At 40.4% G+C, this 12,056-nt stretch overlaps 1 protein-coding gene across 3 annotated transcripts in view; it reads left to right on the top strand.

Annotated features, from left to right (window-relative positions):
• LSAMP (limbic system associated membrane protein) overlaps positions 1 to 12,056 on the top strand; it is a 1,002,030-nt gene that overhangs the window by 477,244 nt on the left and 512,730 nt on the right. For 2 of the 3 annotated variants that reach the window (XM_027653696.1, XM_027653691.1), the window contains exon 1: positions 95 to 170. The exons of the other annotated variant lie outside the window; for it this stretch is intronic. In XM_027653696.1, coding sequence (XP_027509497.1) covers positions 110 to 170 — 61 coding nt within the window. In that variant the 5' untranslated portion in view covers positions 95 to 109. Of the gene's footprint in view, positions 1 to 94; positions 171 to 12,056 lie in introns of those variants that run through there. 3 annotated transcript variants of the gene reach the window in all.

Below are 12,056 nucleotides of genomic sequence, written 5' to 3'. Positions count from 1 at the left end.
GCTGGTGTGAGCTCTGTCTTCTATCATTTGCTTATGTTCATGTTTTATTTTCATCTCTTCTAGGTAAGTGCATAAAGTGCTTATGAATGGTTCTAAGGCACTCTGGCAGATGCTATACTGGGATCTCTCTGGCTTCTCCAAACAGGAGGAAAACAGGACTCTCTGCAATGGTAACATCATAACCTGTGAAATAGATCTGTCAGTGATTACTAAGCAGTTCCCCCATATTTCTATCTGTAAATCTTTTATTTGCATTTAGTACTAACCCACAGTCATTCAGAAATACACCCACCGTTGCCTCAGTCTGAGGCCACTGTCCTCAGTCCCAGGTGGCAACACTCCCCTTGATGTCAAAGAGCAGCTTGCATCCCATGACCTGCATCCTGGTGTCTTCCACCTTTTGCTCCTGTTGTTGCCAGTCCTTCTCCAGGCCTTCCCAGAGGATTAGTAGATACTTTCTAGAAGAACAGCTTAAATATCAGCCCAATAGTATTGTGACCTTTGTTGCTCTTTTTGCCTTCATACATTGTTGGATATTTGGACAATGCAGAAATCCATACAGCCACATTTCATAGCTTACCTCATCAAGTGCAAGAAGCTCCCTGGACAAGGTTTTCTATATTTCTCTTCCTCTGGCTGACTTCTGATTCACCCAGTGGGGGATTGTTTTGAGAACACAGTGACAACCAAGCAAAAGAAAATTCAGAACAACACTTGGGGCAAAGCTCCTTGGCAGTGAGATGAATTGAGCTACTCAAGGGAAGTGCTGGGAATGCTATTGTTTGAGATGTTTAAAACTCTCTAGGTCAGAAATTGCAGGGATCAGTCCTGTGCTTGGCAAATGGACATACTGGAGGAGATGATGGGTCTTTCTCCTCTCTGACAGCTTTTATTTATTATTGTAATTTATTGTTTTATTAGCTTTGGATCGTTGACTTCACCTCTAGTTCAGTTTTGCTGTATATAGTATACAGTCCATTATAAGCATGGTACTAAATGATATGCTTTTGTGCTGATGTGGTGCTTGTTTGTTTCCCAGTGGAGCAAGGTGATATAAGCACATGCATTAAATATATTTATGACAAATTTCTCATCTATTACTTTTATTTAGAGTGGTTTTGAAGTAAAGTAGATTCTTCTGGAAAACAAACATCTTTCTGAAGGCAGACAGCAACCTTACTCTTTTATTTTTGTGTGTGTTTTTTTTTTAAATTTAATTTTATTTTTACTTTTATAAAGACAGTTACAAAGCTGCAAGGGAAGAAAAGAGTTCACCACTTTGTTTCATATACAGTCAGTGTATAGATCCTGGCTCATCTCTGCTTGCTGGGAGAGATATCTCTCTTTTTTTTTTTTTTTTTTTTTTTTTAAGAACTAGAGACAACACAACTGAAGATATGGGCCATGTCTGTTTTTCATTGTCCTGAGTTGGAACAGCTCCCATGAGCTGGGAGAGACTTTGGATCTACTCCATCAAATCTTTAATGCCTTATGGTCAGCAAAGCAATTCAACATTCAAGAACATGGGTATCATTAAGCAAATTTTTGTATACGAAAAGCCTCGTCTCTAGTAAAGAAAGGGAAGGGAGGATGAGCATCTCCAGAGGGTAGGAAAAATCTTGTTGGAGGGGAAATGAAACTATCATTCGATTTCTGTTCCCTAGAAAAATGGCAAATATATGTACCTGTATATGTCACCTGAGAACTGCAGGACTATGGTCAAACCCTCATCCATGTTTTAGGGCAGCATGTGATTCCTGAAAAGAAAATTTTGCTTACATTAGATAATAATGTCAAATAACAGAATAAATTCTCTCTGGGGGTTTAGTGCCTACCTTCTTGGCAAGTCTGCTGCTCCTTGTCCTGATTTAATTCAGGGGAATATTCTTGCCTCCGGGTTTTTTATCTTCACGGGTGTCCATCATTTCTCTAAGATAATTAGCTTTTTGTCATCGTCCTAACCTCACAGATGGGCTTCAGCAGGACTTAGCCCAGGTTTTAGCTGGGCTTATCTGGCTTAGCCAGATAAAATGCAGCTACGGTGTCCTGCACTTGGACCATGTTTATGAACATACCATGAAACCAAAATTCATAGGGAAGAAACGCTTTTCATTATTTCTTCCCATAGAGCTAGATTACCCTTATTAATGGAATTCTATTAGAAATATAATTCTACTGGGAAATGAAAACCTTGAGCACCATTTCATGGGGGTTCAGTTTTTATTTTTGATTTTTTTTCCTTTTTTAGCTAGACCTTTTTCTGCTTGTGTGGTAGTCTTTCTGGGTTGGTTTGCTCTTTTGCAACTCACTTCCCAAAAAACATCTATATACCAGGTTTTGGAGGAATCCTAGGGCCTGCAGAAAGCCCTTTATCCTCATCTGTAACCAACAGGAAGGTAGTTGGCATAATAGTATCCATACACAGTATAGTCAGCTGATGTTATCTCTGATAGTGACCATTTTAGTGAACTGAGCTGACAACTGAAGTTCATGCATCCTGTTTCTTGTTTTGTTTTGTCTTTTTTCCCTTTCAAGTTCTACACTGTACCGTTCCAGATTGCATATCTTCTGGGCTCTTTAGTCTCTCACTGAGGCTATAGCAGAGACCTGCCAGATTCTCCCAAATGCACTGGAAGGAACACCATTAGGTGGCCAAGTGGATGGAGATCCTTTTGGCTAATGATGCTGTACCCTACAAGCAAAGCAAACAGTAGGCAGGACTGTGACAAAACAGTACTGTAGACAGATTTTAATTGCCATGCTGAGAGATCAGAAAAGGGAGTCGTGAAATAATTTGGAAAAATGTGAACATTTATATAGCATAGTAAGATCCTAAGGCTGCAGCCATGTCTGAAAATTCCTACAAATTTGGTTACAAAAAGCGTAAGAGCATTCGGGCTACTGAGCCTTCCCTCTTTGTTCCCTTGCTTCCCATATTATCCATCAATTCATTTGCTTCTCTCCTTCTTTTCTGGCATTCTTTCACATTCTGTTCTTTTGCTGATCTTCCATCTTGATTGCTAAGTTATTCCTCTGTCTAACATACTTCTTTTGTGTGTTTGCCATTTTTCTTGATTTATAATAAAGCTGGTGCCTGATTGTCTTTGAAAGTGGATTCTACCTGGGTTATTTATCAGCTATGTAGATTGCATTTCCTTAATCTTGTTAGCTACGTGGTATATAAAGACATATTGCGTGCAGTCAGTGGATAATTCAGTTACAAACTATGCTGCATAGAATTTCCATTTCTAGTCTGCTGTTCTGGGAAATGATGTGAAAAAATTCATCCTGATCCAGTCACTTTTGTGGTTGCTCTTTTCTCTCTAGAGTGCTTGGCCCTCTTCTCCCCATGTTGCTTTCTGGTTCTTAGTGCTCTTCTTCCATGGATCAGTGTAGTTGAATCTACTGTGCTGTAGTTTTGGTTGCATGGATCCTCCTAAGTGATTAAGCTTAGTGCAGTGTTCCTGAGAATGAAGTACCCCATGCATTGGCACAAAGCATTCAAACACTCCTTGCCCAGTGCAGTATGCTCTGTTTTACCCTAAATTTAGCAGCAAGGACTGTCTTTTAACACCTCTGAATTGAATATCATTTGACAGTTAAAATCAAACTGGATCCTTAAGATCTGCAAATTGTCATGTGAATCTGGTATGGTTTTGCTTAGGGTTTAATACACTAAATTTATAAGCTCCCAGATCATGCAGAGAGCACAGGAGGAAAGAAGAAAATGTATTGGCCTTCTTTTTACATAGCAGTCAGTTTTGTCCACCGCTGTCAACATTACCAATATAATGGGATCAACACTGGTCAGAAAGAATCTGGAGTGTGGCACAACATCAGAGCTCTTATGGGCCCCTGGAGATCGAGATGTTTTGAAATGCTGGCAAGTCTCATCTGACAATGACATGCTGTCTTTAAAGTGCCTGTCTGCCTCGGTTTGTGTCAGCTGGTGGAACAAATCCAGTCAGCAGCTCTCTCTTGGTCCTGTCCTTTCATCTGGCTATAAAACAACCGTGGAAGTCTCCAAATGTGCACCATGGTGCTGTTCAAGTAAAGGGGAAAAGGAACCAGAGGACAAGAGGACCTTTGATAGATGCTAAATTGAGGATGGGAGGGGACGGTCCTTCATGTCTCCTGGGCATGGGTCCAGGTGAACGTGCGTAGGTGGAGTAAAATGTAAATGTATCTGTGCGGGCAGTGCAATGATCTGGATCTGAGATGATTTGGAGGAGGTGTGTTAGAGTAGTTAAATGCAGGACATTTATTTGCTGGGAGCTGACTTTGATCTCGGAACAGGACTTCTATGTGAGATGAGTTCTGCTAGGTCTTGGTCTGTTTCCAGTTGAATGATTCTTGCATGCAGAGATGGATTAGACTGGAGTTAAGTCTGCATTGCAAGAGATTGTCAACCTGGGTCTTCTCTTTGGGGTGCATTTTCCTGGGATTCAAACCGTATCAGACAGCAAAACTGGGAAACAGTGTAAAGAGTTTGCGAACAAACCTAGAAACTGAGGATAATGTATATCCCCCCACTGTATGGGGACAGTATCTGCTTTTTGACTTGCAAGCCCAAGTTCTTCTCAGGAATTTATTTCTTATAGTCTTGGATTGCCTGGTTTCTTTGACGTGTGTCCTTACGCTGGTTTCTGGGATTGGAAGAGGTGGTATCTCTTCCCACAAACCTATTTCACAAAAGGGCCTTCTACACTAGGCACCTTGTATCTTGTGGTATATCCAGACCTTTCTGTTCATAGATACTGTATATGCCTATGTTAAGTGTTCAGAAAGCAACACAGACCTCTAAGGCTATTTCTGGGAAACCTGTGAAATTTTCTAATACTCCTCTGACCTACATATAATGGCTGTAACATGTGCCACACAAACTGTATTTACATGGGTGACATTTAGGCTGAATGGAAAAGCTGCCTACCCATTCATAAATTCGTTTCCCTACCACTTTCCTGCCTGCCTGGCTCACCTGGCTGCTCACTTTCTCTCTCATTGCCTGCCCTTTAGACACTGCTGGAACAGCACTGCACAGGATATCAGTTCTGGATGCCCATGTTGTGACCATCCCTGCCTTTGTTTTAGAGTTGAAGCCAGATATGCTGCGCAGCATCCTATAACTGATGAGATTTTCTTTGCTGAGAGGTCAGGCTGTTGGAAGCACCCACTCTTCTCCGACCTGAGTCCTGTAAATCTTTGTGCCCCGCATAGTACCACCAGTGAGGACTCACAGCAAGGTCATTCTGTGCTTGCATTGTCCTCTAGGGAGATCCACATGCCGGCAGAGTTAATTACACTAACAGCCACAGAAATTATATTGGCCCACCACTGGCCTAGTGAGATGAATATCTCCCTTTTTTCTCACAGGGGGATGTTAATGGTATTTTTATTAACTGGTGACCTGTTGACTGCTATTAGAATATAGATTGTATGCATAAACCAGGTCAGGGTACTGAAGATATGATTATAGAGCAATTACTGTGTCAGCCAGTGTGGCTTCTAATCAGAGCTGGCAAAGAGTCTTTGGAAGCCTGGAAACTGTTTTTGGAGTCCAACAAGAAGAAACAGCTTTGGATGAAAGTCTGTATTGTGCCTTTACATCTTCCCAGAATTAAATGTCTGATTTTCTACGATTAGGATGGGCAGTCAAGTCAGAAAGAAGTCTTAAGAAGGATAGCTTTTAGTGGAATACAACTGATTAGGGGAGTTCAAAGTTTGAAAACTTTTTTTTCTCTTTTCTTTTTTATTATATGGTTTATTTCACTGAGCTGTCTGAGGATGCTAATTCTGCTCTTGCCCTTTAAAATGAACTGCAAGGTCATACAACTGAGTGTCTGGAATGTCAGTAAAATGATTACACTAATACATGGATTTCTTTTGATGAGAGCCATAGCTACAGAACCATATTTAGAATTGTTCCACATTTGTCAGAATTATTAAAGGGAAAAAGGAATGATAAAACCAAGAGCTGGCATGTTAGATGTGAAACCAGAGGCTGGCTTTCTCTTAGGAGCAGCTGTTCATTTGGAGGTTGAATTGAATACCCTGATTCCCAAAGACTAGATTTGTTTCACTAATAGCAGTACTGATCCTAATGAAATGATTGGAAAAGATGGAGAAACCGCTTCACACGGATGAGAGCTTAAAGTTCACATGTGGCTCAATTGCTACTTGTAGCCACATTTATATTATCTACATTTATGGACTAGGCAACAAATACTGTTGAGCTCACTAGCACACCTGCCAAATATACTTGTATTTGATGTTTTGCTGTGGTGGACATTGGCTTTACCGGAGGGTAGGACACAGCACTATTTGCATGTTTATCTTTATTCTCCACCTCCAAAAAAGAAATTATCTGAGATCTGAAAAACTAAGTAATCTTGTGGTAATCTGAGGCAGAAGCTGGAATTGTAAATTTGGTTCTCTGGCTTATGAAAAGAACATACCTGCTGAGATTCAGGAGGAAACAAAGTGCTTATAGATTTCACTTGATGATTAATATCTAATATGTAGCTTAGTGAATAAATTATCTTCCTTCCATTTTGAACCTGGAATTCAGCTTAAATACGAAAATAAAATTTGAATTATAAGTGTAGCTAGGCTCTCTGTACTGATAGAGTTCAGTTGCAAGCAGAATCTTGAGGGAGGAGGTATGTTTGTATTTTTCCATCACATTTTGAATTCTCTCTCCAGTTGCTATTGTTGGCTATATGGTAAATAAGTTTTGAGTATTCTTGAAAATTCATCCATTGATCTTTTGAGATCTTCTTATATTCTATCTGCTTTTTAACATGTGAATGAAAAAGGCATATTCTGAGGGGGACAGCAAGAGAGGGAAGGGAAGAACAACAGATTAATGTGCTTCCTGAACCAAACCTTTTGCAATACTAAAGAGAAAAGTGGCCATTCCCTGCTAATGTGTGGTTCAGTCCACCACACAATGATGGCAAGTCTTGTCCTACCTTTTAGTTTTTTAATCTTAAATCTTATTTTCTATTGTCTCATGTTTCCACGAGAATGTTTGCTTCTAATAAAAAAAAAAAAAGGTAAAGAGACATTTCTTATCGCTGTTTGGGGGAAGAAAAATTTATTATATGAAACACAAAACATGAAGAATCAGAATGGCACTGAAAAACACTATACATTATTATTTCAGGAGTTGTGATTTTTAAGCTGATATGACGATTCTTTGGGTTTTGCTTATTATCTTTGAATACCGAGAGATGCTACTAAGGCAAATTTTCTTTCTTAAACAGTCTTTCTCTGACTAACTTCCAGCAGTCTGGCATCTTATTTAACACTCTGTGTGTCAGAAATCCCCATTTTAGAGATGACTCTGTTTCCATCAAAGCTGCAGCCGTACTTCACAATTTCACTTATTAACAGCCTACTGAGATAATTGGGTCTGCCCAGCTCATTAAAAATAAAATATTGATGTTTTCTTAGGTTGGATGTAATTATCTTGCCCCCACAGGGAACAGGCAGCATAAAGTAGGGACGGTGTGGTTTAATACACATCCTGCTATGCACCTGCTTGCTGCTCTGCGGTGAAGGAAATTAGGGATATCTGGTGCAGTTACAATGGATGAAGGTGGCAATGCAGAAGAAAAGATTTCCTTTCAAACCTGGACAGCACAGATTGAATTAATTTCTTTTTTTCTATCCCCCCCCTTCTTTTTTTTTCCTTTACTTTTTTTTTTTTTGAAACTGGGTCTAACAGGAATGTGTCACAATGCTTCTCTGTGGTGTACTTTACTAAGCTATAATATACTCTGTAGTATACAATTGCAAACATTTAATTCCAAGGGGAGATACGTTCTCTTTGTATCACAATGAGCAGTAAAGGTGCACATTCCTCTTACTGCCCCACTTGACTTTACTCTGGAGAAAATTGCTGGAGCCAGTTTTACAAGTAAAAACTTACAGCTTCAGCTTGTCTTTTCTGAGATTTTTTTTTTTTGGCAGCAATTTCTTTAGTGCCCTGCATTTCTCTCTGCAATGCACTAAATGGGTTGCTCTCAAATCCAGCTGTTACAGGTCATCAAATGTATGATTAGATAGCAACGATATCTAGCTACCACGGAACCACTGGTGAACTAGGAGCACTGAAATACTTAAGTTCTTGTCCTCTCATGCTCTGAGGTACCCAGTTTGCCTTGTCCAGCTGTAACTGTGAGATGTTTTAATGGTGCTGTACTGGCAGTGGATTTTAATTTCTCATTGGTAAAAATGGATATGGAAGACATAAGTATCAGGAAAAAACAGAGCACTTTTTGCTCCCCACTCCTTCTGGTTGTTTTAAATGAGTGTTAGAAGACAGAGACAGAAAAAATCAGAAATATCAGAGAGCATTTAAGAAACTTAGATGGTCTCGTTATCCTGTTTTAGGTAGAAAAGGCTTCAGGTCTAATGAAAGTAAATGTGATGAAGGACTCCTAAGCTGTTTGGTTGCTAGTGAGAGTATTTTCCATAGCTCATATGTTTGACTAAGAAAACATAGCTGTGAACACTGCAGATCAGCGAAAATTGACCTTTTTGGTGTGTTGGCTTTTCTATGCATCTTACCAACCATCCATAGGCGTCAGCCCAGACTTCTTCCATAATCCTACCTGCATATAACTGTGGTTTGTTCATTGAAGTCTCCTGTTCCACTCGCTCTCTAGTGTATTGCAGCTGCTTCTCAGTCCTAGTTGGAACTAACGTGAGGCACTCCATTGCTCCCATAGCAACTCCAGGTAACAAATTCTTGGGTATTCTCACTGTTTGAAAGGCACTCTGCATTTCCTTAGAGCTAGAACCTCACTTTTACTCTTTTGCTAGAGCATCACTGCTCTGGAGTGGTCTATATGGAGGCACTGGTCACTAACTCCCTTGGGCAGGTATAGTGCTAAGTATTAGTGGGTGTGCAGTGTTCTGAGAATATTGGTTTGTTCTGCTTTACAGATGTGTAAAATACTGAAGAAGTTCACCAATGTTGCTTCCAGAAAGAACAGAAATTACTTTAGAGGGAAAGAATCCCACGTTTCTCTAGAAAGTTTGTCTCTGAAAGTCCACAGTTTGCGGACAAGTAAGCATTGCTGAGCTACAGGGTTTGGATTTGCGAAGTACTGCTCCTCTGCACCACCTCCTGTACGTACAACAGCCCTGATCCAAAAGACTTTGGCACTAGGAAGGATAGCAACATCCATTTTAGGATGATCTGAGAGGAAACAAACTCCCCACAGTTTTCAAGTCTGGTGGTCTGTGGTCTGGCTGTAGGGTCACCTCAGTCTGTTTCACTTCCAAGTTGAGCTATTACCAGCTTAAAAGCTGAAAAAGTCCTATTGTGTTCTCTTCTTTGTTAGCAGCACTGCTAAGGGATTTTTCTCTTTCAGAGAAAGATTCCTACTCTGGTGTACTACAAATGATGTATCTAGCTTTGCAAAATGGCTGGAGGCAGCATTATAATTTCACAAGTTTGCTTCTGCAGTCAGCTCTGAAGTGCTTCGTATGGAGGTTGATGATGTCTCTTGAGCAGGAATTAGGGAAAGTAGAGTAAATGCAGCGGGTCTTGTTCCACTTATCTTTTAAGACTATGCTGTCTCTGACTTGGCAAAGTTGGGGCCTTCTCACTGTTACTAGGACTTAAAAATCATCCACTTCCAACATGATGCAAAAAACCCTAGAAGATGGCCTTTAAATAGGCCACTGCCTCCCTTGGCAGACAGTGAAATAAATGGTCACGTTTCTGAAAAAGCGGGCCATGTTGTGTCTGTAACTGTCACAGTAGGAATTGCTGGACCCTGAACACTTTGGTGTATCTGGCCTTTATTTGGATAATGGAAGCTGAACAGTTTGGAAAAATCTGTCCCTAATTATTGGTGCAGAGCCCTTGAAAATCTGGCCCTGAGCTCTTCTCAAATAAAAATCTGGCCTCATGGGCATGACACTGTCAGAAGCAGAGCCTGGCATAAAGTGCTTCTTATCCTTTTCAGTGATTTCGTCCTCCTGTGAAGTTTCTAATTTATTTTAATTGCTTTAAAACTTTTTAAATGAGGCTATTTAATGACTAGGATTTTGACTTATGGATCGAAGCTTCAGTGCACTCCACATTAAATGGCGTGTATTTCGTTATGCCTAAATTCTATTGTTATGCCTGCCCTTTGTGCTGGCTTTTCATTTTCCAGTTTGGGGGTAGTTGCATTTCTAGGGCTCCCATCTGTCATAATTTAGTGTTTCTTCAGCACTTTTTCTCATCTTAGGAAGCCATTCAGCATGTCCAAATATTGCTTTATGCTTGCATGGACAATGCTCGCTGTCTTTGGAGGCGTCTATTCTGTTTCACAAAGGGAAACGTTGCGGTACATCTGAGTGCTGACTGAAGGCAGAGATGTCTCTTTGAGCCACTGGGTTGTAAAGAGATGAACTCACTGGCCGTCCTCTGTCAAAGCTTTTCAGGAGCCTGACTGTTCACAGGGGATTCTTTGCATGGACCACAATTGAACGCAGTTCTTCCTGTGATTGCTATTTTGCAGAGGGTAGCACTATGTAAAAATTGGCATGGAGTTTTGTTGCATTGAAATTTGTGTCCCTGATACCCATTGGTTAGAGTTAAAAGGCTGAATTCACATCTTTATTAAGTCCTCCTGGCCATGCTTTCAGGTGGGTACCATTTTGGATGGTGTTTTGCTCAGTCCTGTCTCCTATCTGAAGTGATATTCTTCACTGCTCTTCCTCGCTAGTGAGCAGCAGAAAGAAAGGTCCCTTTGAAAACACGTATTCCCACAAGCAGGGAAGGAGAATGGGGTCAAAGAAAGCAAAGAGGTAAACGTGTAATGCAGTGAGTTAGAACTAGGTCACAAGACCCATCTTACATCTCCAATCTTTGAGAAAATGGTCAGAGCTCTGTAATAAGTGCGGAAGTAGGGGCTTCTGCCTCTGTGGTTCATTAGGAAGATATGTCCAGTGTCACAATACCTACACAATGCCAAGAGGGGGAAACATCTGTTCCAGTGGCTAAGACAAGGTTAGTGCAGCCACAGAGACTTTGTGCATTCATTTTGCAAATCATAAAATCTCTGTGCCTCAGTTTTCATTTATAGTACAGGAATCATAATGCCTGTCTGTATCACAGAGCCATTTATTTTCACTTTCTTTCATAAAAGCAAACTCCTTGCATTTGTAAAATTAACCATGGCTAAAATGTAGTGTTCAAGGGGACTGTCAACTTTGTGTAGAGGATAGTATGATTAGCTTAATTATTAGGGCAGTAGGGTTTCTTTAATATATATGATAAATATATAGAGATCTAAGCCCAGAATTGACTTAACAGGAAAAATGCCACAGATTGCATGACTGCTGTTACTTCTTATTTACTAGCCCAGAAAAATACGATTCCGCAATAGGTTTTTACTGTTGTAGAAACTAAAGTGGTGAGTTTCTAGCACCAGGAATGTCAGTTGCTACATTCTTTGTTTGCCGTGTAATTGAAATTTCGACTCAGAAGTTTTAGTGAGATCCTCTGGGTTAGATTGGCTTGTATTTCAGCCATAATTTGACATTGTTCTAAGCCAGACCTGGAAATCTTTCTGGTGCATGCTTGGTTTTTAGTAAGCACTTTTGCCATTTTACACAACCATTGCATCAGATGCAGCAGCAGAGAAGAGGCTCAGTAGGGACTGAGGTAACAGAAATGCTTAGAAGCCAGGCAGAGGTGCATTGAAACAGTTGGGGATGACTAAGGGTTGGAAGTAAAGTGTATGCCATAAAGTCAGGAGCACTGTATGCTTCCTAGAAATGTGGCTGGTAAGGAAGAGGAGTGATCTGTGCTATTTTTCACTCAATATCTGCATCTACTCCCTCACATCTGTACCAGACTTTAAATGCATTTAGCCCTGCTTCCCTCTTCTGTGTGCGAAGTGCTAGGTGAAATTCAGACAGATGGGTTGTCAGCAGCTTAGCAGATACATTCTTCTCATTCCAATGGTTTAATTTATTTTTTATTTTAAAGGCACCCCGTTTTCCCCGGCCATTTTAAATACAAAACAATCATTAAGAGTGTCTGAAGA

The sequence above is a fragment of the Corapipo altera genome, unplaced genomic scaffold (assembly GCF_003945725.1).
Source record: "Corapipo altera isolate COAL_440 unplaced genomic scaffold, ASM394572v1 61, whole genome shotgun sequence".
Lineage (NCBI taxonomy): Eukaryota > Metazoa > Chordata > Aves > Passeriformes > Pipridae > Corapipo > Corapipo altera.
Note: the sequence above shows the minus strand (reverse complement) of the source record. Positions and strands in the feature narration are given on the sequence as shown.